Source organism: Bos javanicus, chromosome 2 (assembly GCF_032452875.1).
Source record: "Bos javanicus breed banteng chromosome 2, ARS-OSU_banteng_1.0, whole genome shotgun sequence".
Lineage (NCBI taxonomy): Eukaryota > Metazoa > Chordata > Mammalia > Artiodactyla > Bovidae > Bos > Bos javanicus.
Genome location: NC_083869.1, coordinates 135,368,136 through 135,391,731, shown reverse-complemented (window position 1 = coordinate 135,391,731; position 23,596 = coordinate 135,368,136). Strand labels below are relative to the sequence as shown.

General features: G+C 55.3%; 1 protein-coding gene across 1 annotated transcript in view; it reads left to right on the top strand.

The window, feature by feature from the left end:
• Positions 1–248: 248 nt before the first annotated feature.
• PADI1 (peptidyl arginine deiminase 1) overlaps positions 249–23,596 on the top strand; it is a 45,257-nt gene continuing 21,909 nt past the window's right edge. Inside the window, exons 1-3 of the mRNA XM_061395490.1 lie at positions 249–776; positions 22,237–22,417; positions 23,513–23,585. Of these exons, the coding sequence (XP_061251474.1) occupies positions 685–776; positions 22,237–22,417; positions 23,513–23,585 (346 nt within the window). The 5' untranslated portion in view covers positions 249–684. The remainder of the gene's footprint in view (positions 777–22,236; positions 22,418–23,512; positions 23,586–23,596) is intronic.

Genomic DNA, 23,596 nt, shown 5'->3' with positions numbered 1-23,596 from the left:
GTGAGTCCCTCAGTCCTGTCCAACTCTGTGACCCCATGGACTGTAGCCCGCCAGGCTCCTCTGTCCCTGGGATTTTCCAGGAGAGAATACTGGAGTGGGTTGCCCTGTCCTTCTCCAGGGGATCTTCCTCACCCAGGGATTGAACCTGGGTCTCCTTCATTGCAGGTGGATTCTTTACCATCGGAGCCACCAGGGAAGCCCACGGGCAATAGTTTCTGGGAAAATCCCCTGGTCAATGAGGTGCTAACCTACGAGATAAGATCTGCAGGCCACTCAGGCAGCACCGGCCCTCAGAAGCCGCTGCCATTGCCTCGTTGCCGTGTGGACTCAGTCGCCGAGAGTCTGAGGATGGAAGCTAAGCTTGGGCAGGGGCGGGGGCTGGGGGCTTGTCTTCTGCTGGCAGCTGAGCTCTGCTCAGCCTCAGCTGAAGCCCCACTTCCCCATTCCCCAGGGAGGCTTTTGGTACCTCCTCCCTGAGCCTCTTGGATTGACAGGCTAAGAGGGATGGCATGGGGCCAGGAGGTGGGGACTGGGCTTGGGCAGGCTCTTCAGGTCAGAGGATGAAATTAAAAGGGAGGAGGAAAGCGCCAGCCTGTCAGAACTCACGCCCCTTCCTGGCAACGAGGTGCCTGGGCGCGGAGCCTGGGAGCAGGGTGCACAGAGGTCAGACGCCAGCGGGTCGGGATGGCCCAGCGCGGTGCTGTGCGGCTGTCCCCGAAGAAGCCCAGCTATGCCGTGTGTGCTGTGGGGGTCGAGACACACCTGGATGTTCACAGGTGAGGGCCGAGGGGTGCCCACCTGGCTGGCAGAGGGCTGGGCGGGGCTGGGGCGCCTGCAGCAGCGGGGTGGCCCCCGCAGGCCGAATCGGGCACCGTGGAGGATGCTGACGAGGGGCCGTTGTGACGGCAGAACCGGCGGAGCTGCTGCAGCACCAGGAGAGAAAGAGGCTGCAGGTCCCTGCTGGGGCCCTGGCTCCGGCACCGGGGTCCCGTCTCTGGCCTCAAGCCCTTGGGCGAGGGTTCCAGCTCTGAGCCCTGGGGCCACGCTCTGGGGTCTGGGTTCTGCGTTCTGACATCCCAGCGGAACGCATGCGGAGCATCAGAACGAAGTGCTGCTGATTCTGCCCTCCGTTTCTTGCCGACAGCCCCTCTCTCTGAGGCGGAGGGGCGGCGCGTGGCAGCTTGGTCGTTGGAGGCCAGCCAGGACGACTGGGATGAGAGGGGACGAGCTGGGGAAGGAGTGAACGTGTTGGCAAAGGAAAAGGACTGAGAACAGGCCCGGGGCGCATGTTTCAGTGTGCTCATACCGGGAGGCGCTCAGAGGAGCCTGGGGCTTGTGTCTGTAAGAGGGTGATGGGGATGAGGCTGGGGCGCGGGGCCCAGGACTCAGCCCAGTGTGTTGGCGGGGAGGGGGCAATCAAGGCGAGGAGGGTCTGCCTCCCAGAGCAGGTGGGAGCTGGGATCTGGTACAAGCTGGGGTCTGAGCTGGCCTCAGAGGCTGCCCAGAGGCTTCACCTGGCCTCAGGGGGCCCTCACCCCCGGGGCCTTCCTGCTGCCCCTGCCCTGGCTCTGGGGCGGGGACCTTGGGGGTGCGGGGAGCCAGGGGCCCTGGGGGCCAGGCCTCAGCTCCCAGCTGTCCTGGAGGCCCTGGCCTGGGGTGGTTCTCCAGCATCTGGGCGGCCAGCGGAGACCCCGTTTTCTTCTGCCGTCTTAACACAGTGTTGCCAGACTCGGCAAATGAAAATGCAGGACACCCAGTTTACATCTCAGGTTTAAAAAATAACTTTTTTTAGTGTATTGCGTGGGACATACTTGTATTTTTAAAAGTAACTGACATTCAGATTTAGCTTGGCGTCCCTTACTCTATCTGGTGACTATGCTTTACCATCAAGAGCGGGGACAGGGTCTCTAGTGAGCCCCGTCTTCCTATTCCACCCCTGCTCTCCTCCCAGGGGACAGCTGCTTCTAGAAGGGAACTGCAGAAACTCAGGCCCTTCTGAGAGCCTCTGACTGGGAGCCAGGAGATGGGAGTTCTGCTTCTGCCTCCGCCGCTGACTTGCTGTCTGGCGTGTGCCAAGCCGCAGGCCCTCTCTGGACCCCGGCAGGATGAGCTGAAGCCCCTGTTCAGTTCAGGCTGGTGATAAAGCACCCACACTCGACTTGGACAGACTCAGCTTCTCATTCTAGCTCCGTTGGTGGCTGGGGGGCCCTGGGCAAGCTGCCGCGCTTCTCTGAGCCTCAGTTTCCTCTTCGACAAATGGGGGCACAAGATCACTGACGGTAATGGGTTGTGGGTGCATGTGTGCTCAGTCGGGTCCTTCTCTTGGCCACCCCGTGGACCACAGCCCGCCAGGCTCCTCTGTCCATGGGGTTTCCCAGTCAAGAACACTGGGGCAGGTTGCCATTTGCTGCTCCAGGGGATCTTCCCGACCCAGGGATGGAATCCTGGTCTCTTGCATCTCCTGTAATGGCAGAGGGATTCTGTACCACTGTGCCACCTGGGAAGGGCCGGTAGTGTGTTGGGGGAGGGCAATAAATGTGAGCCTGCCTGTGTGGGGCCCTTGCCCTGTGGGAGGGGCCGTGCCACAGCTCTAATGGCTCTGTGGGTCTGCTTTCCTCCCATCATGTCTCAGAGGGTGGAGGAACGGCAGATGGGCTGTGCGGTGGGTACGCGGGGCAATACGCCTGTAAACCTACTTCAGGCTCACCAAGCCCCCTGGCATCCCCAGGGAGGGCTGCGGCCCTGCTGCGGGCTCAGGGAAGCTGCCTGGTGGTCCGACTCTGCGGGCAGGGGCTGCAGTGGGGTCCTGGTGAGCAGCGTGGGGGACCCGCACCCAGGGTCCTTCAGGAGCCCTCACCCTGGATGTTGATGGGGACTAGCATCGTAGCCGTGAGGGTCTCTGGAAAACAGAAGTTAGTTCTGCAACAAGTTGTTTCCAAAGTAGACCTTGAGAAGAACTTCTGGCCTCTGAGGTCTCTGATAGGTGGGACCCGGCGACGTGGAGTCATCGGAGCCGGGTGGAGGGAGGGGGTTGGCCTGTCTCCTCGGAAGGTTTGAAGAGGCGCCTGGGACTTCCTGGCGGTCCAATGGTTAAGGCTTCCAGCACTGGGGCTGTGGGCTTGAACCCTGGTCCAGGAATGAATATCCCACACGTGGCCAAGAAAAATGGGAGCAGGGGGTCCTGAAGCCCATTCCGGGGCCCTGGCTGGCTAGAGGAAGGGGCTGTACTTGGTGAACTCGGGGCTCTCCCACCCCTGCTGTGGGTGCCCCACCCTAGCTGAGGCTGAGCAAGGGGCCTCTGACTGGCCTTGCTGGTAGAAGGGGGACGCCCCCCAAAGAGAGGAGTGCCAGTCACTTGGGCTGAGGTCCCAGCCCTCCGGAGCCGCTGGAGATGGGCGTGTGGGGGTGACGTCACAGGAAGCGATTAACTCCCCCGTGTGCGCTCCAGACTGGTTATTTGGGGAAACACCTGTTTTGGGATAGTAGTGTGTCCTGGGGGTGCCCCAGGCTGAGAAGCCCTAGAAATAGCATGTGCTACAGACCCTGCCCTCTCAACCTGGCAGGCTGATGACCCCCTGCATCTGGCCAGAGAGCCCGGACCATCTCTGTTTTCCTTGCCTGGAAGCGGTCCCCAGAGGACTTCTGCCAAATAGGAGGAAATGTGGCCTGAGGAATGCATTAGTGATCCGGCCGGAGTTCCTTGTCTGCCCAGAATCAGAGCCCTGGGCTGGAGACCACGTGAACATTTGTCCCCGGGGATGGAGGGGAAGGCTGGCCGGGTGAGGCTGGGATGCTCTCCTGGAGTTTTTTCTAAGCCTCCCCCAGCCCCGCACAAGCCTCAAAGCCAGATAGACTCTTAGACCTGAGATGGCTGGAATTCCAGGAGCCCAGGAAGGGGGGTCTCTTCAGGGCCTCTCAGGTGAGCTGGAGAAAAGACCCAAACCGCTTCTTTCTCTGGGGTTCCCTGCTTTTCAAGAACCCAACATGCCTAAACGGAGTTGTAAAACTTGTGGTCTGTGTATTTCTGGTGTTTACACTGAGTAAATTAATGCTTTTAACTTGTGCAGAAGTACCGTGAAGCGTAATTGTTCTCCTCGTGGGGTAATTACAGGCCTGGTGCCCAACACTAGCTCCTGATGACCGACAGGCTCCCGGTGCAGGGCGGGGACCCGGGTTTAAGCTCCAGGGAGAAACCCTCCTCCTCCTCGTTCCATCCTGCAACTGAATCCATTCCTTTATAGGAAGTGATGTTAGCGTTTAGACTGGAGGGTTCTTGGAGAGTATGAGGTCGGGGTCCTCTGCAAGGTCCCTGGAGCCAGCAGAGGCCACACCCAATCTGGATGTGAAATGATGGACTGTGATCCTGGCTTCAGAGAGGGCACCGGTGGTCAGCCACCCCCTGAGCGTCCGGATGCCCTGGCCCCCGGCTCCTGCGCCGCCCCCTGTCCTGAGACGGACCTTGTCGGTCTCTCTTCCATCCCCTCCTCCGCCCCGCAGCCCCTGCCAGGCACCTCCGCGCACGCCCCGCTTCTCCTCCCCGCCATTTGGTCTTGGAACCTCTCCTTGTGCCTGACCGTCTTCTCTTCCATCTCCTGCTCCCATCACTTCCAACCCCACCTCTCTCTCCTCCCCCGCAGTTCCCAGCTTCCCCTCTCCTTGGGCGGGCAGGGTCTGGCTGTGGACCCTGAGAAAAGACTGGAGAGGCAGGGGACCCGCGGTGGTGGCTCAGCCCCGATGGAGGTGCCTCGACCCCCAGACGCTTCTCCTGTGATGGGCGGTCCTCCGCTTTGCTCGGTCCAGAGACGCTTTCTTTCCCTCTGCTGTGGTTTCTAAGCAGCTGTTCAGCTCCGCCGAGTGGTCCTGATGCTCAGAGGTGTGTGGGGTGTAGGGTGTGGGGCCGGAAGGGACTGGGAAGGCCACACCCAGCCGAGGACCTCAGCCCCGGGAGCCCAGGAGGGGCCTCAGCTGTGGGCTGTGGGTGGTGGTGGGGACCCCAAACGCTGCCACCAGGGGCCGGGGCAGGGGAGCTGGGGCCTGCCGGAGCCTGGCAGGGGCAGACCCGTGCTGAGTCTGCAGCGCATCCAGGCCCAGAGCAGAGAGCCCCGCTGCCCTGCATCTGAGCCCAAGGCCGCCTGAAGCCCTGCCAAGCGCTTCTCCAACACACCTTCTCAACCACGTGCAGGACCCCTCGGCCCCCACCTGGGTCTCCATCACTTTGCTGGGAGTATAGGCAAACGGAAGGTCAGGAACTCCTCAGGAGGAGCCTGCCAAGGCTGTGGTCTGCGCCAGGCTGACAGGTGTCAGGGGGAGGAGGCTGGAGCTTCCGGACACAGACGAGGAAGAAGGCTGGACCCCACGCTGACTGGGCCCCGAGGAGGAGGTCCCACTGATGCGGCTGCTTGGTGACTGCTGAGCGCGGGAGGGCTGGCGATGCGTCGTGGTCCTGCGGGCTGTGTGACCTTGGGCCAGTTACTCAGCCTCTCTGGCGCCAGCGTCCTCCCACACTAGAAGGGGAAGATATCGCCTGTGAATTTGGCCCCCTTTTCACAAATGAGAAGCTGCATGATCTGAGGAGCACAGCTGTGCAGTTCCTCTGTAGCAGAAGGGGAGACAGTCTGAGAGTGGAGGAGTGAGCCATGATTCTGACTTTCCATTCTGGGCTCGTCTCTGAGATGTCCTGGCCTCCAGCCCCTGTTTGCCTCTGCTGGGATGAAAGCTGCCCCCGCCACCTCCAACCTCCATCCCTGGGCCGGCAGGGGTTCCAGAGGAGGAAGGCCTGGCCCAGGCCCTCCATGCAGGTTCCCTGGGTGTGGCCTTGGCTGAGCAATGCCAGGGCGTCAGGTCTCTCTGGAAAGGAAAGAAAGAGGGGCATGATGCTGCTGCTCCTGGGGTGGTTCTACACGCAGGGGGCGATCCCAGCCTGTAACGGGGCATCCGCGGGCCTCATCACCCCCCTCCCAACTGTGTCAGCCACAGCCAGCACCTGGGCAGGACCAAAGAGAAAGCCACACGGGGCTCTGAGCCGTCTGCGGTCCCTTAGACGTTTCGAGACAGCTGCTCCTTGTCCAGCTCTGTGCTGTGCTGAGGCGCTTAGAGACGAGACAATCTATGCCCACCCCTGAGGGGCTCCCACCTTACTCTGGGGGCTAAGAGAGCCTTCAGGATGTGGACACTCACCGCTGAATCGCTCACCTGGTTTCTGGCCAGGCTGGAGAGTGAAGGGGGTGCCAGGATCCTCTTCCGCCAGGTCCGCCTGCTGCCCAGGCCCCTGGTGACAGTACGACATGACGATGGCAGGGCCTTCAGTCACAGTGCGTACGGCACTCTCTCAGTCAAGTCTCACACGAGCTTATGCGGTGACGACTCCTAAGATCCCTGTTTTGCAAAGACGGAGACACAGAGTGGTCAAGAGGCTTGCCCAGGGTCACACAGCCCACCCATTACTGGGGAATCCTCTGTGTGGTTGGGTTTCTGCAGGGGTGGTGGGCGCAGGGCAGAGGATGAGCTTTGGGGTCAGACCCGGGTGAGGTCAAACCTCAGGTCCTGCCCATGTGTGGCCTCCTGTGACTTTCATGCTATGCTATGCTAAGTCACTTCAGTCGTGTCCGACTCTGTGCGACCCCATAGACGGCAGCCCACCAGGCTCCCCCGTCCCTGGGATTCTCCAGGCAAGAACACTGGAGTGGGTTGCCATTCCCTTCTCCAATGCATGAAAGTGAAAAGTGAAAGTGAAGTCTCTCAGTCGTGTCCAACTCTTAGAGACCCCGTGGATTGCAGCCTAACAGGCTCCTCCGTCCATGGGATTTTCCAAGCAAGAGTACTGGAGTGGGGTGCCATTGCCTTCTCCGTGACTTTCATATCACCTGTAAAATGAGAAGCCTGGTAACTGCCCTGCTCAGCAGGCAGGGGCCTCAGGGATGGAATCAGAACAGAGCGAGAGCACGTTGGAGACCGTGCTGTCCCTGCCCTGGGCGGGTCCCGTGAGGCCAGGGTGATTCATCTCTGCTCTCCTGTGCCCAGGGTGGCCCCTGCCACAGCGGGAGCTCGGGAAATTCGTGTTGAGGCGGAGCGGCCAGCGGCAGTGACAAGACTCATGAGCTCCTGGGGGAGCTGTGTCCTTTAGGGCTGGCTGCCTCTGGGGACTGCTGGCCACATCAGGTCTCGCCCCTCAGCAGGAGGGACCCCAGAGCTGGCCGTGTCAGAGAGGACTTGTCGAGTCTAGTCCAGGACACCTGGAGGGTGGCCCTTCCCAGGCAGGTAGGTGGCTGATCAGGTGTGAAGGGGAAGCCACAGGCTTGGCCAGTCTGTTCTGCCCAAGGGCTGCCTACCAGCTTGCTCCTCAGCCTTTCTATCCAGTCACATTAGTCCCCTTTCCACCCTGGCCTCTCCCCAGCACAGTGTCGTGGTCAAGCCTCCGCACACCCTGGTTCTCTGCTGCCAGCCCATACCCTTTCCCCCAGCTGGAGGCTGGGTCAGCACCAGTGTGCCCTCCCCGCCCAGACCCTCGGCTGGGCAGAGGGCCCCCTGACCCTGGGGTCATCCCCAGATGCTGGTGTGGTCCAAGAATGGAGTGTGGACAGCATGGGAGCTGCCCCATGCCTGCCCTGTTTCTCCTCTCCCCAGGGACCAGGCAGTCAGCTTCCGAGTAGCTGAGATGAAGTGTGCCTGTGGTGCTCCGGGAGGAGGAAGCTTCTGGGTGCAGGTTGCAGCCAGGCAAAAGGAAAGACTTCCTAATTCTTTCTCTGAACTGTCAAAGTACCAAAGGGTGTGAGGTAGTGAGCTCCCTGTCACAGGAAGTGTTCGAGCACAGAGTTCTGCAGTGGGCAGGGAGCTGGCCAGGATGACCTCTGGGACCCTTCTCTGACCCAAGGACTGTGAAGACACTCCAGAGTCTCATTGTTTTAAGGGTAAAAAGGGGCCGGAAGGTCATGCCATCCTGCTGGTTGGCACTGACTTCACCCCTGCAAAGTTGGGGTGCATGGAGGGGGAGGAGGGCACGTGCCCTTCCTGCCTCACTGCCCCACATCCTGTCAGCTCCCCGGGGATCATGTAAAAGAGCTTGTGTGGCAAGGTTTCAACGTTTCCCTTTTTCCTTCCCACATCTTCTCTGGGTATCTCCTTCCTCCAGTCCCTGCCAGGAACACGCTCAGAGCACGCACACACCTTTTAACGTTGGCTGGGACGGCACGAGAGGGAAGACAAGCCTGCTGCCCCTTCCATTCTTTGCCAGCTGTGTGATCCCAGGAAGGGCACTCAGCCTCGCTGAAAAGATTTCCTCAACTGCTAGACGAGGACAGCAACACGTACCTACGAGGGTTGTTGTAAAGTGTAGATAAGATCGCAGGTGTCAGAAGCTGGAGACGTGCCTACCACACGGTGTGTGCATGCTCAGTCATGTCTGACTCTGCACCCCCACGGACCGTATCCCAACAGTCTCCTCCATCCATGGGGTTTTCTGGGAAGAATATTGTAGTTAGTTGCCATTTCCTCCTCCAGGGGATCCTCCTGACCCAGGGATCGAGCCCACGTCCCTCGCATCTCCTGCATTGGCGGGAGGGCTCTTTACCACTGCTCCACGTGGGAAGCCCCCTGGCACATACTAAGTGCTTGAAAATGCCACCCTGGTATTACCCTACCCAATATCGCCTGTGAAACGTGCTGTCCTTACACCTGACCAGGTGGGTGGGCACGTATGTAGTTAAAGCAAGTGAGCCAGGCTGGAATGACCGGTTGCTTTGGATCCCTTCCCCATCCTCTGTGCCTCCCTTTGTGAGATCCCTCTAAGAGCTGACTCCATTCTCCTTGCAGCCTGCAGATTAACCTGTGAACCCGGCCCTACTCTGAGCCGGGGCCCGGGGTGAGGCCGAGTCAGGGTGCTGTTCTGGGTGATACAGACTGTGAGGGGCTGCAAGGAGGGTCTGGACGGGGGCTGCGGGGCCCCGGGAGGAGACAGGGTCCTGGCCCGACTGGCTTGGGCTGCTGGGGGCTCTGGGAAGAGTTATAGCACCAGCAGCGATGGCAGCAAACGCTTAAGCACCTACTGTATGCCACGCACTTCGGTATAGCTCTCTCCTTTTTAAAATGTTTATTCCTTGGTCACACCACAAGGCATGTGGGATCTTAGTTCTCTGACCAGGTATTGAACCCATGCTCCCTGCTTTAGAAGATCGGAGTACTTAACTACTAGACCACCAGGGAAGTCCCATGCCAAGTACTTTAAATGCACCGTCTAATCGAATCTGCCCAGCAGCCCTGGGAAGGAGCTCTTTGGATTACATCCATTTTACTGAGGAGGAAAATCGAGGCTCAGAGCAGCTGAGTGACCGAATCCCAGGCCATACGCCTCACACAGCCCACAGTCTGCTCCACGGAAGGGGTAGCATTTGAAGGAGCTCAATTGGTAAGGAATCTGCTTGCAATGCGGGAGTCCTGGGTTTGATCCCTGGGTTGGGAAGATCCCCTGGAGAAGGGAAAGGCTACCCACTCCAGTATTCTGGCCTGGAGAATCCCATGGACTACAGTCCATGGGGTCGCAAAGAGTTGGGCACGACTGAGCAACTTTCATTTCATTTCGAAGAGTGCAGAAGGCTGCCTCTCCCATCCCCATCCCAGCTGTGAGTTGAAGGGACACGCTCACAGTCTCATCAGCCTGGCAGTGGCGATGACGGTAAAGCTAATGACTGATGACACCCGGGAGACTGGGTGCCTCCGGCATGGTAATGACCGAGTCGGGGTTTGGTCCCGTCCAGGGGCTGCACTGGGAGACTGGACCCCACAGATGCCGATGAGTTGGTGGGAGGTGAGGGTGGGGGGAGGTGGTTCTGGCTCGTGGATCGGGTGAGCCGCAGAGCAGCTGAGGAGCAGCGGAGACAAGTCCCACTGTGGGCGGCCTGCGGCTCACCCATGCCTGCCTGTTCCACCCCCAGAGCGGCCCTTAATGCTCGGCTCCACCCACAGACCCAGGAGTCTGAGAGGTGGGGAAAGGCTCTGAGAGCCCGTCCTAGAGGCCCGGGACAGGGGAGGAGGGGGCACGCCAAGGGAGTGAGAATCCAGATGGCCAGGGGCCGGCCTGGCACAGCCTGTAGACGCGAGAGACAGAGGCCCTCCCCAGAGGGCTGCAAACACACACACACACACACACATACATGCACGCACACACACACACGCACGCACACACGCACGCACATACGCACGCACATACGCACGCACACGCACTCACGCACACGCACGCACGCACGCACAAAACAACAAAAACCCCTCCTGCTGGGCCAACCGCAGACACCTGCGTTTTTCGCCCTGAGAGGCAGCCCTAGGGAAGCAGCCTGGATGGGGGCGGGCGTGGAAGGGAGTGGGGCCTGAACAGGCGCCCCCCAGAGAGCGGGGAGACCTGCCCGCCAATGCAGGAGACCTACAAGACTCGGGTTCGATCCCTGGGTCGGGAAGGTCCCTGGAGAAGGGAACGGCAGCCCACTCCACTTGTCTCACCTGGAGAACCCCATGGACAGAGGAGCCTCGTGGGCTGCAGTCCATGGGGTCGCAGAGAGTCGGACACGACTGAAGCGACCTGGCACGCAGGGGTTGACTTACAATGCCGTGTCAGTTTCAGCTGTACAGCAAGGTGGATCAGTTACTCATACACTCATACCCACTCTTTCCTATATTCTGTTCCCCTGCAGGCCATTCCAGAGTACTGAGCAGAGTTCCCCGTGTATACAGTAGGTCCTCATTAGTCATCTATTTTATATATTTGCTGTTGTTGAGTTGCTAAGTTGTGTCCAACTCTTTGCAACCCCATGGACTGTAGCCTGCGAGGCTCCTCTGTCCATGGGATTTGCCAGACAAGAATCCTGGAGTGGGTTGCCATTTCCTTCTCCAGGGGGTCTTCCTGACCCAGGGATTGAATTTGAGTTTCCTGCATTGGTGGATGGATTCTGAGCCTACAGGAGAGCAGTGCTCATATCCCAGTCTTCCAATTTATCCCTTCCCACCCCTTCTTACGTTATTATTATTATTATGTTCTACCAAGATTCCAAATAAAGGGTAGTGTGCCCAGGGCTGTGACTTAGAAATGTCAACTTTTGCCCAAAGCTGGGGATTGGCTCCAAGGAACCCTGCTTCCCTTGAAAGGGCTGCGTCAGCAGTGACAGTCCCCAGGCTCTCCATGGAGCTGGAAACCCTTCTGCAGTCAGCTAGACACACCGGTCTCCTGCTGATTTGCTCTTAGGGTGTGTGAGCAGGGGCCCTGGGGCTGGATCGATTGAATTCAAATTCATGCTCAACCAACCTGCCAGCTGGGCGGTCCAGGGAAAGCCATTCGTCACTGAACCACTTGGACCCGCTCCCCGGCACACGGTAAAGCCAGTCTACAGACACTGGGCTGTGGCGAAGGAAAGGGCAGGCACAGCAAGGAGTCCAGGAGGCTGGTGCTTGAAAGACCTGAACTCCTGGGTAGTTCAGAGGGAAAGGTTTTTAAAGACAGGGTAATGGAGAGGGGTGCTGGGTGTGTTTTTTCCTAGTATTTTTTTGGATGAAGTCTAGTCGATTTGCAATGTGCTAGTTTCTGCTGTGCAGCAAAGTGATTCAGTTATACATGAATACACATTCTTTTCCATTATGGTTTATCATAGAGTATTTTTTAAATTGATTAATTTGGCTGCCTGGGGTCTCAGCGGCATTGCTTCATGCAGGATCTTCCCTTGTGGCACGTGGACTCTCCAGCTGCGGTGCTGTGCATGTGGGATCTTAGTTCCCTGACCAAGGACCAAACTCAAGTTCCCTGCATCGCAAGGCGGGTTCTTAATCTCTGGACCACCAGGGGCGTCCTTATCATAGGATACTGAAGGTGGCTCCCTGTGCTGTCCACTGAGGCCTTGCTGTTTGTTTTATCTGTATCGAGCCCTCCCCCGGCCCCTCCCCGTAGGCGACCACCAGCCCATTCCCTGTGTCTGCGACTGTCTCTGTTCCAGAGGCAGGTTCATTTGTGTTTTAATTTAGATTCCACACGCAAGTGATGCCACACGGTATTTCTCTTTCTGACTTACTTCACTTGGAATGATGATCTCTAGTTGCACCATATTGCTGCAGAAGGCGTCATTTCATTCTTTTTGTGGCTGTGCGTGCTCAGTCGCTCAGTCGTGTCCGACTCTTTGACACCCCACGGACTGCAGCCCGCCAGGCTCCTCTGTCCATGGGATTCTGCAGGCAAGAATACCAGAGTGGGTCTCCATGCCCTCCTCCAGGGGACCTTCCCGACCCAGGGATGGAGTCCGAGTCTCCTGTGTCTCCTGCATTGCAGGACTGCTCTTTACCACTTGTGCCATCTGGGAAGCTCCTCTTTCATGGCTGAGTAGTATTCTGTTGTGCGTATGCACCACATCTTCTTTATCCATTCATCTGTTGATGGCCATTCAAGTTGTTCTCACGTCTTGGCCATCGTGACCAGCGCTGCTGTGAAGACAGGGATGCACGTGTTTCTGAATTGCAGATTTGTCCAGATGTATGCCGAGGAGGGGCAATGTTGGATCATATGGTAATTTTACTTGTCGTTTTTGTTTGTAGACTTTTTATTTATTTATCCATTTTGGCATATAATTGCTTTGCGATGTTGTGCTGGTTTCCGCTGGACATCGAGGTGAAGCAGCTGTGTGTGTACACACATCCCCTCCCTCCAGAGCCTCCCTCCCACCCCTCTAGGTCATCTCAGAGCACAGGCTGAGCTCGCTGAGCTCTGCAGTAGTTTCCCACTTGCTTATTCTGTTGCTAAGTCGTGTCTGACTCTTTGCAACCCCATGGACTGCAGCACACCAGGCCTCCCTGTCCTTCACCATCTCCTGGAGTTTGCTCAAATTCATGTCCATGGATCAGTGATGCCATCCAACCATCTCATCCTCTGTCGTCCCCTTCTCCTCCTGCCTTCAATATTTCCCAGTATCAAGGTCTTTTCCAATGAGTCGGCTCTTTGAACCAGGTGGCTATAAAGTATTGGAGCTTCAGCTTCAGCATCAGTCCTTCCAGTGAATATTCAGGGTTGATTTCCTACAGGACTAATTGGTTTGATCTCCTTGCAGTCCAAGGGACTCTCAATAGTCTTCAGCAAGACAGTTTAAAGGATCAGTTCTTCAGCACTCAGTATTCTTTATGATTCAACTCTCACATCTGTACATGACTATTAGAAAAACCATACCTTTGACTAGACAGACCTTTGTTGGTAAAGTGATGTCTCTGCTTTTTGATACACTGCCTAGGTTGGTCATAGCTTTTCCTCCAAGGAGCAAGCATCTTTCAATTTCCTGGCTGCAGTCACCATCCGCAGTAATTTTGGGGCCCAAGAAAATAAAATCTGCCACTGTTCCCATTTTTTCCCCATCTATTTGCCATGAAGTGATGGGACCAGATGCCATGATCTTCATTTTTGAATGTTGAGTTTTAAGCCAGCTTTTTCACTCTCCTCTTTCACCCTCATCAAGATGCTCTTTAGTTCCTCTTCACTTTCTGCCGTTAGGGTGATATCATCTGAATATCTGAGGTTGTTGGTATTTCTCCTGGCAATCTTGATTCCAGCTGTGATTCACCCAGCCTGGCGTTTTGCATGATGTACTCTGCATAGAACTTAAATAAACAAGGCGACAAGATGCTGCCTAGGCGTACTCCTTTCCCAATTTTGAATCAGTCCATTGTTCCATGCCTGGTTCTATTGCTTCTTGACCTGCATACAGGTTTCTCAGGAGGCAGGCAAGGTGGTCTGGTATTCCCATCGCTTGAAGAATTTTCCACAGTTTGTTGTGATCCACACAGTCAAAGGCTTTAGCATAGACAATGAACCATAAGTAGGTATTTTTCTGTAATTTCCTTGCTTTCTTTATGATCCAACGAATGTTGGCAATTTGATCTCTGGTTCCTCTACCTTTTCTAAACCCGGCTTGTTCACCGTCAAGTCAGGTACTGCTGAAGCCTAGCTTGAAGGATTTTGAGCATTTCCTTGCTAGCTTGTGAAATGAGCTCCAGTTTGAACATTCTTTGGCATTGCCTGTTTTTGGGATTGGAATGAATACTGACTTTTTCCAGTCCTGTGGCCACTGCTGAGTTTTCCAAATTTTCTGACACATTGAGTACAGCACTCTAAAACGTCATCTTTTAGGATTTGAAATAGCTCAGCCGGAATTCCATCACCTCCACTAGCTTTGTTCTTAGTGATTGCTTCCTAGGGCCTGCTTGGCCTCACGCCTCACTGGCCGTCTATTTCATGGACAGCAGTTTGTGTGTGTAAAAGCTGCTCCCTCAGTGCGCCCCGCCTTCCCCCTCCTCCACTAATGTCCACGTATCCATTCTCTAAGTCAGCCTCTTTATTCCTGCCCTGCAAACCGGTTCATCTGTACCTTTTTTCTAGATTCCATATTGATGGGTTAATATATAATCATTGTTTTTCTCTTTCTGACTTACTTCACTTGGTATGACAGGCTCTGGGTGCATCCACATCACTACAAGTGACCTGATTTCGTTTCTTATGGCTGTGTAATATTCCGTTGTGTATACGTACCGCATCTTCTTGATCCGTTCATCTGTCGATGAACATCTAGGTTGCTTCCATGTTCTGGCTATTGTAAATAGTGCTGCAAAGAATCTTGGGGTCCGTGTGTCTTTCTGAGTTATGGTTTCCTCAGGGTATGTGCCCAGTAGTGGGATTGCTGGGTCATACGATAGTTCATTTTTCATTTTTTTAAGGGACCTCCATACCATTCTCCAAATGCCTGTATCAATTTACACTCACAGCAACAGTCTGCAAGAGGCTTCCCTTTTCACCACAGTCTCTCCAGCATGTCTTGTTTGCAGATTTTTTGATGATGACCATTCTGACTGGCGTGAGGGGATACTTCACTGTGGTCTTGATTTGCATTTCTGCAGTGATTAGCTTTCCAGCATCTTCTCAGGTGCCTATTGGCCATCTGTATTTCTTCTTTGGAGAAATGTCTATCTTAGGTCTTCTCCTCATTTTTCAGTTGGGTTGCCTGCTTTTTTCGTTGTTGAGTTTTATGAACTGCTTGCATATTTTGGAAATTAAGCCCTTGTTGGTTGCATCATTTGCAAATATTTTCTCCCGTTCTGCAGGCTGTCTTTTCGTTTTTGTTTATGGGTTCCTTTGCTGTGCAAAAGCTTAAAAGTTTGATTAGGTCCCGTTTGTTCATTTTTGTTTTTATTTCTATTGTCTGGGTTGGGAGATTGACCTAAGAAAACATTGGTACAATTTATATCAGAGAATGTTCGCCTATGATCTCATCTAGGACTTTCATGGTGTCCTGTCTTATGTCTAAGCCTTTACGCCATCTTGAGTTTCTGCATGAGGTGAGAGGGTGTGCTCTATTTCACTGAAAGGTGTTTAAAGGCAGAGTGAGGGAAAGGGCTGTAGGGTGTGTGATTGCGCACATTCTCGTGATTGGCTGGTGGTGAGGTAATCGGGAGTCAGCCTCATCAGCCTTCTGGGACTACGTGCTGTGGGCAGCATACAATTAACTTCTTCCACCCGGGGTGGGGGGGGTTCAGTATCTGCAAAACAGTTCCAGGGTATGGCTCAGAATCCTGTCCATCTCTGTGAGGAGGAAGTAAAGTCCTTGAGTGTTTGAACGGCCAAGATATTGTTTTGTCTTATTCGGCTGTTTTCCTTTGCCTCTGCATTTTCTAGGTTTCCTGGTTAAGTTTACTCTTTGGAACTCAAGGAAAGCCCAGGAGGCTAACGTTTTATTCTGAGCGAGAGGCAGGTGGAGGATGCGGAGGAGGGTGGGGACGTCTGTTCCGGGGGGTCCATAGACTCTGCTTGGTACCATTCCGCGCTCCCGGGTCGTCTCGTCCTCGTCCATCAAACAAGGGCTTCCTGTGCTTCTTGCCCACAAGCAGGCCCCGCGCTGGGTGCTGAGATGACCACAGTTTTAGTGAAAGTAGAACGGGAAGTTCCCTGCATTCCAGGGGGAGAAATGGGAGAGACAGTAGGGAAATATGTGCAATAAATGTGGCACCTCAGGTGACAGGTGCCACGGGCTGGAAGGCGATGCAGCTGGGTCCTGCGGTTAGGGGGTGTGAGGCCCATGGCGCCACCTGTGAGCCCCCGCCACTGCCTTACACAGGGCAGGCAGGGCACCTTCAGAAAAGAGATGAAGCACCGAGGCCCCAGGGATGCTCCCGGCTGAACATTCCGAATGCAGAGAACCCAAGCGCCAAGGCATGTGGAGCATCTCCTGTGCTCCCCAACAAGAGACGCCACTGCAGTGAGAGACACGTAGCCCCCGCTCGCAGCAACGAGGGAAAAGCCCACCAGCAACAAAGACCCAGCACAGCAGAGACAGTCAAGGACCAGTGCCCGGCACAACTGGAGAAGCGCACGGTCGCCCTGGCAAAAGGCTGAGTCCCTCCAGGGGAGGCTGGAGAACGGCGGCTGTGCAAGCGCTCAGCAGCAAAGCAGGACGCCTCCCCAAGGGACCTGATTGTCTTTTTTTTTTTTTTAAGGAAGTTTACAAGCCTGTTGTCAAACACAGCCATTATTTAAAATTACACTGTATATTGCTTGCCTGTTGAGTTGCTCAGTTGTGTCCGACTCTTTGCAGCCCCATGGACTGTAGCCCACCAGGCTCCTCTGTCCATGGGATTCTCCAGGCAAGAATACTGGAGTGGGTTGCCACTTCCTCCTCCAGGGGATCTTTCTGACCCAGGGATCAAACCCACGTCTCCTCCGTCTCCTGCATTGTCGTGCCAAGTTTCTTCAGTCCTGTCCAACTCTTTTCAACCTTATGGACTGTAGCCCGCCAGGCTTCTCTGTCCATGGGATTCTCCAGGCAAGAATACTGGAGTGGGTTGCCATGCCCTCCTCCAGGGGAGCTTCCTGACCCGGGGATCGAACCCTTGTCTTTTGCGTCTCCTGCATTGGCAGGTGGGTTCTTTATCACTGAGCCACCTGGGAAGCCCCCCACCATTGTTTTAAATACAGTTTATTTAACAGTAATAACAAGAGAAGCCACCACCAGGAGAAGCCTGAGCACTGAATGAAGACCTAGCGGAACCAAAAATAAAAAAATCTAAAAAGGCAATGGTAGCGATTTCCCTGGTGGTTCAGTGGTGAAAATTCTGTGCTCCCCATACAGGGGGTAGGTCTGATTCCTGGTCGGGGAACTAAGATCCTGCATGCTGTGAGATGTAGCCAAATTAAAAAAAAATCAATCAAAAAATAAATGGGCAGTACTTGAAAAGATAAAAAACACTTGACACGCATCTGTTTCCAATATTTCACTGCATCCCACCGTCATCTGTGTTCCACCAGCATTCCCTCTGTCTGTAGGAGAGCGGCACGTAGGGGCCTCTTTTGCATCTCTTTGCAACTCTGGGTTCAATGATTTTGCGATGATAACTTGAAACTGACCTTAGTGGGAGTGTTTACACCAGGGATATTGGCAACGTCTACAAATCAGGACTCCGTTTATTGTTTTATTGATGAAGACAAGGTGAATAACGCAGATTAAACTTGGTGTCTGTAGCTGTTGCGCTGAGATTGACACAAAACCGTGAGGAGGCGCTCGTCCGGGACTTTCCAGTGAAGGGGCAGCGTCTTCATCGCCTCGGTTTCTTCTTCTTCTCGAGCGCGAATGAGAAAACCCATCAGCCTTCACACCACGTGCGTTTATGACTGTGCATTTAGGACAGCTTTATTAATCGGGGAAAGAATGAGCAGATCAGGTGCAACTCCACGTGTGGAATCGTGATGCAGCTGCGGCCGTCGTAGGCTCCAGTCACGGGTGAGGCATTCTCTAGAGTCAGCGGTCTCGGTGGAGCGAGACTAAACCAGACAAAGCTTTATCTTTAGAGATTTTTAAAAACTATTTCTTTTTTCTTTTTTTTTTTTTTGATGGACAAGGTGCATTTTATTCTCTACAGCAGCTGAGACTGAGAGCCACTGGGGCTGGAATAAAAACTGTTTCTTTTTATTGCTGGTTGTTCTGGGCTTCCTCCAGTTGCAGCGAGCGGGGCTGCCCTCTTGGGGCAGATCAGATCAGATCAGTCGCTCAGTCGTGTCCGACTCTTTGTGACCCCATGAATCACAGGATGCCAGGCCTCCCTGTCCATCACCAACTCCCGGAGTTCACTCAGACTCACGTCCATCAAGTCAGTGATGCCATCAGCCATCTCATCCTCTGTCGTCTCCTTCTCCTCTTGCCCCCAATCCCTCCCAGCATCAGAGTCTTTTCCAATGAGTCAACTCTTCACATGAGGTGGCCAAAGTACTGGAGTTTCAGCTTCAGCATCATTCCTTCCAAAGAAATCCCAGGGCTGATCTCCTCCAGAACGGACTGGTTGGATCTCCTTGCAGTCCAAGGGACTCTCAAGAGTCTTCTCCAACACCACAGTTCAAAAGCATCAATTCTTCGGTGCTCAGCCTTCTTCACAGTCCAACTCTCACATCCATACATGACCACTGGAAAAACCATAGCCTTGACTAGACAAATTTTGTTGGCAAAGTAATGTCTCTGCTTTTGAATATGCTGTCTAGGTTGGTCATAACTTTCCTTCCAAGGAGTAAGCATCTTTTAATTTCATGGCTACAGTCACCATCTGTAGTGATTTTGGAGCCCAGAAAAATGAAGTCTGACACTGTTTCCACTGTTTCTCCATCTATTTCCCATGAAGTGATGGGACCGGATGCCATGATCTTCGTTTTCTGAATGTTGAGCTTTAAGCCAACTTTTTCACTCTCCACTTTCACTTTCATCAAGAGGCTTTTGAGTTCCTCTTCACTTTCTGCCATAAGGGTGGTGTCATCTGCATATATGAGGTTATTGATATTTCTCCCGGCAATCTTGATTCCAGCTCATGTTTCTTCCAGTTCGGCATTTCTCATGATGTACTCTGCATGTAAGTTAAATAAACAGGGTGACAATATACAGCCTTGACAAACTGCTTTTCCTATTGGGAACCAGTCTGTTGTTCCATGTCCACTTCTAACTGTTGCTTCCTGACCTGCATACAAATTTCTCAAGAGGCAGATCAGCTGGTCTGGTATTCCCATCTCTTTCAGAATTTTCCAGAGTTTATTGTGATCCACACAGTCAAAGGCTTTGGCATAGTCAATTAAGCAGAAATAGATGCTTTTCTGGAACTCTCTTGCTTTTTCCATGATCCAGCGGATGTTGGCAATTTGATCTCTGGTTCCTCTGCCTTTTCTAAAACCAGCTTGAACATCAGGAAGTTCACGGTTCACATATTGCTGAAGCCTGGCTTGGAGAATTTTGAGCTTTACTTTACTAGTGTGTGAAATGAGTGCAATTGTGCGGTAGTTTGAGCATTCTTTGGCATTGCCTTTCTTTGGGATTGGAATGAAAACTGACCTTTTCCAGTCCTGTGGCCACTGCTGAGTTTTCCAAATTTGCTGGCATATTGACTGCAGCACTTTCACAGCATCATCTTTCAGGATTTGGAATAGCTCAACTGGAATTCCATCACCTCCACTAGCTTTGTTCACAGTGATGCTTTCTAAGGCCCACTTGATTTCACATTCCAGGATGTCTGGCTCTAGGTCAGTGATCACACCATCGTGATTATCTGGGTCGTGAAGATCTTTTTTGTACAGTTCTTCTGTGTATTCTTGCCATCTCTTCTTAATATCTTCTGCTTCTGTTAGGTCCATACCATTTCTGTCCTTTATCGAGCCCATCTTTGCATGAAATGTTCCTTTGGTATCTCTGATTTTCTTGAAGAGATCCCTAGTTTCTTGGGGCACAGCACGGGCTTAATGGCTTTGAAGCGGCACACGGGATTCTCCCGGGCCGGGAACCAAGCCCGTGGCGCCTGCGTCAGCCCGCAGGCTCTTAACCACTGGACGGCCGGGGCAGCCCCTCGCTCCAGCTTCATCTTTACAGCAAGGAGAAGAGTAGCCGCCTTGTGGGCTGTGATGTACATCGGTGCTCCAGACCCTGCGTGGGACCAGGGGTTATTGGAGCCATGACCGTCACCACCACTGTCACCGGGCCCCGGGCTTTGTGGGGACTAAGTGGCCACGCTGGGGATTAGGGAGGCCTGTCTGTTTTCTCCAGGGGAGTTTACATTGGCTGGGTTCTCAGGAGTCTGGGAAAGAATGGAGACAGGAGCTGTATTGAAGGACCCCTCTGGCAGTCGGGTGGACATCTGCACGTGGCCTTGACCTTGGGTGGCGGCCTTGAGGCTGATGGCTCTTGGGGGATGGCGGTGGAGAAGCTTGGCATGTAGTTCCCTTGTCCAGCTCCCCTCTAGAGTGCACTCTACACGGCCAAGGGCCTCACGGAAACCTGGGGCCTCCCCCAGGGACGGCAGAGGGGGCAGCACAGCACAGGGTCACTCAGGGAGCAAGGAAGGACAGGTACGCCCTCGGAGGCCCCGCCAGCTTGGCTTCAGGTGCTCTGCAGCCCGAGTTTGCAGAGCACCCCTCTGGGTCTTTGGTCCAGAAGACCGGCCCCTCTCTGCTGTGGCTGGGAGCAGCTGTGGTGTGAGAAGCAGTGTGCAGGCCCAGAAGAGGGGTGCCCCTGCCTGGGGCTGGCATACCAGGGGCTCCACAACCCGCCCTTTCTGGAGCCCTGAGTTCTGGGCTACCAGGTGGCTGCGGGGCGTCAGGGGAACAGGAGAAGTTTGCACTGGGCTCTGGCGTCAGTCAAGCGCTGCACTGCCGGGTAGAGAGGGGCCTGAATGCCCTGGCGGAGTAGGGAAAACTGAGTCCATTCATTGATTCAACAAGTGTTTATGAGAAAGACTACAAGCCGAACACTGTTACAGATTCTGGGCTGCAGCAACGAGCAAAACAGACAAAATTCCGTGCCCTCAGGGACCTGAGCTCCTAGCAGGAGAGACGAGCAACACATAACTGTCTGACTGGGGTTTCCCTGGGGGCTCAGATGGCAAAGAACCCACCTGCAGTGCAGGAGACCTGGGTTCGATCCCTGGGTGAGGAAGATGCCCTGGAGCAGAGAATAGCAACCCACTCCATTATTCTTGCCTGGAGAATGCCATGGACAGAGGAGCCTGGCGGGCTACAGTCCACGGGGTCACCAAAGAGTCGGACACAACTGAGTGACTAACGGTGTGATTAAGAATCAGAACAGAGGGACTTCCCTGGCGGTCCAGCGGCTAAGACTCTGCACTCCCAATACAGGGGGCCCAGGTTCAATCCATGGCTGGGGAACTAAGACCCTACATACCACAACTAAATAGATAAATAGAAATATTTTTAAAAAAAAGAATCAGAACAGAATGACAGAGGTAAGGGGAGTGGAAGAGGAGATGAGGAAAGGTGTAGCATTACACAGAGTGGTAGGTTGGGGGGGTGGCCTCACTGAGAAGGCGACATTTGAGCCCTGAAGAGGGTAAGGGAGGGAGCCTAGTGGGATCTGCAGGAAAAGCGTTTTCTGCAGAGGGAACAGCCAGTGCAAAGGCCCTGAGGCAGGACAGCCTGGCAGCTTCAGGGAACACCGGGAAGGTCAGCGAGGCCTGAGCAGAGCGAGTGGGGAAGAGCAGGCCCCGGGAGTGGGCAGGGGCTGCAGGTGGGAGAGGGCTGACCAGGAGGGCCTCGTGTGCCGTCCGAGACGATGCTGCGTGTGGCTGGGACCAGCGCTTCTGAGCACAGGAAGAGCGTGCTCTGTTCGTTGGGGAACAGACTGGAGCACTCGCAGGCGGGCCGAGGAAGCTGTCTAGGACTCTAAGGGGCCAGGGATGGCAGCAGAGGACGTGAGAGGTGGGTTTCCCATTGGGTTGGAGAGTTTGGAAGCATCGGAGCTAGAAGTTTCAGGAGAGGGGTGGGGCTGGGGTTGTCCAGAGGGGTTCCGTCTCTGCTCTCTGGAGTTTCAGGGGCCGCTATGGGAGCGGAAGGGTTAAACACTATGATTCGGCGTCACCCTCAGGCCCATTCTGTCCACCTTCTGCCCAGGGTTCCATTCAAGGTCCGCGGAAACAACTCTGCCCCTGAAACAAAGCTCTGCGGCCTTGCTCTGCTCCAAGCCCTTTGTGTTGCAGATGGGGAGACTGAGGCCAGGGGGTGATGGGCTCAGGGCAGGTCACGTGGGCATCAGTGGAGAGCTGGGATGGGGCCCTGGGGCCTAACCAGTTTGGTCTCCTGGCCAGGGGCACCCCCCACGCCCCACCCCAGCCATGGGGCTGCTGTCTGCATCGCCTGGCAGCACCCCCTACCTTGCTGGTCTCTTCTGCACCCACGACACTCCCCTCTCTCTTTTCTGTCAGTGATGTGCCTGAGGGCGCTGAGAACTTTGGGGTTTCTGGGAGCTCCGGGGTGAAGATCTTCATGGTCTATGACCCAGCGCGGGTGACAGAGCCCACGGGCAGGGCCCACTGGCCCCTGGATGCCAGCGTGGAAGTGGTCATATCGGTGGACGCAGCCAGTAAGGCTTTAAATGACCTCAAGGTAAGAGGTCCCTTCCCTGCAGAAGGTCAGAGCCCCCGACAAAGCACACCCCATTCACACACCGCCCTAGTCAGCCAACCCCACGAGGCTACGACGCCCAAATCCACACCCAGGACACATCCCGAAACAAGCCATAGACACCTAAGCCTGTGAACCCACCCACACCAGCACCCACACACGCAGGAATGGACACTCCCATAAATGCACAGCCTGCCTGCTCACCCCCTCAAGTTCACAGACACCTGCTTGGATCCCAGCTCCACACCGACCCCAAACAGGCCCTGCCCACTCCCATGCAGACAGGCGTCCTCAGCAACAGCCGTGCACACACATACACGCATGCGTCGGACATAGGAGCATACCTGGATGCGTGCGTGTCTCCCACCTAAGGAAGCGGGAAACCTCTCTCACAGACGACACAACGCCTTCTTACTCGCCCCCAGGCGCCTGCCACACACACAGTGACCCCAGACTCACTGATTCAGCTTTTTCTCCAGTGACACGGGGAAAGTGAGGGCCGTGCAGCTGTTGAGAGCAGGGGCCCTGGAGCTCAGACTCCCCCTCTGAGCCCCGACTACTGGGCCCAGCCTGGGGGCTCTCGTAGAGGCCCAGGTAGAGCCCTTTGCATGGACTCTGGGCCATGGGGAAAGTTCTGTGAGCATGGGCTGCGATCGTGGGGTGGGAAGGGTCGTTGTTCCCATTTTACAGATGAAGAAACAGAGGCTTAGGGAGACTGATTACCTTGCCCGAGTCACTGGTGATGACTGCCCCTTCCCTCATTCTTTCTCCCTGGCCTCCCCATGGATTCCTAAGGGTCCGGCTGCCCCCGCTGGGGACCTGCCCCCACCCTGTCTGGCCCTCCTGGCCCCTCAGCCCAGCTCTGGGAGCCAGGGAGGCATCCGCTCTCTCCAGCTGGAGAAAGTGGCTCTGGGTCCGGGCGCAGAGTCCGTGGGCCCCGGGCCTTCACCAGCAGGGAGCAGCCAGGGCCCCCATCCCCCATCTACACAGGGCCCTTGGGGTGTCCCCTCCGCCCCCCGCCTCAGCCATCCCCACAGGCCTGGCCGTGCCCGCTGAGGGCTGCCCGTGTCCCCGCAGGTGAAGATCTCCTACTTCGGGCAGCCGGCGCGCGGGGCCCTGGGCCACAGCGTGCTCTACCTCACAGGCGCCGGTGAGTCCCGC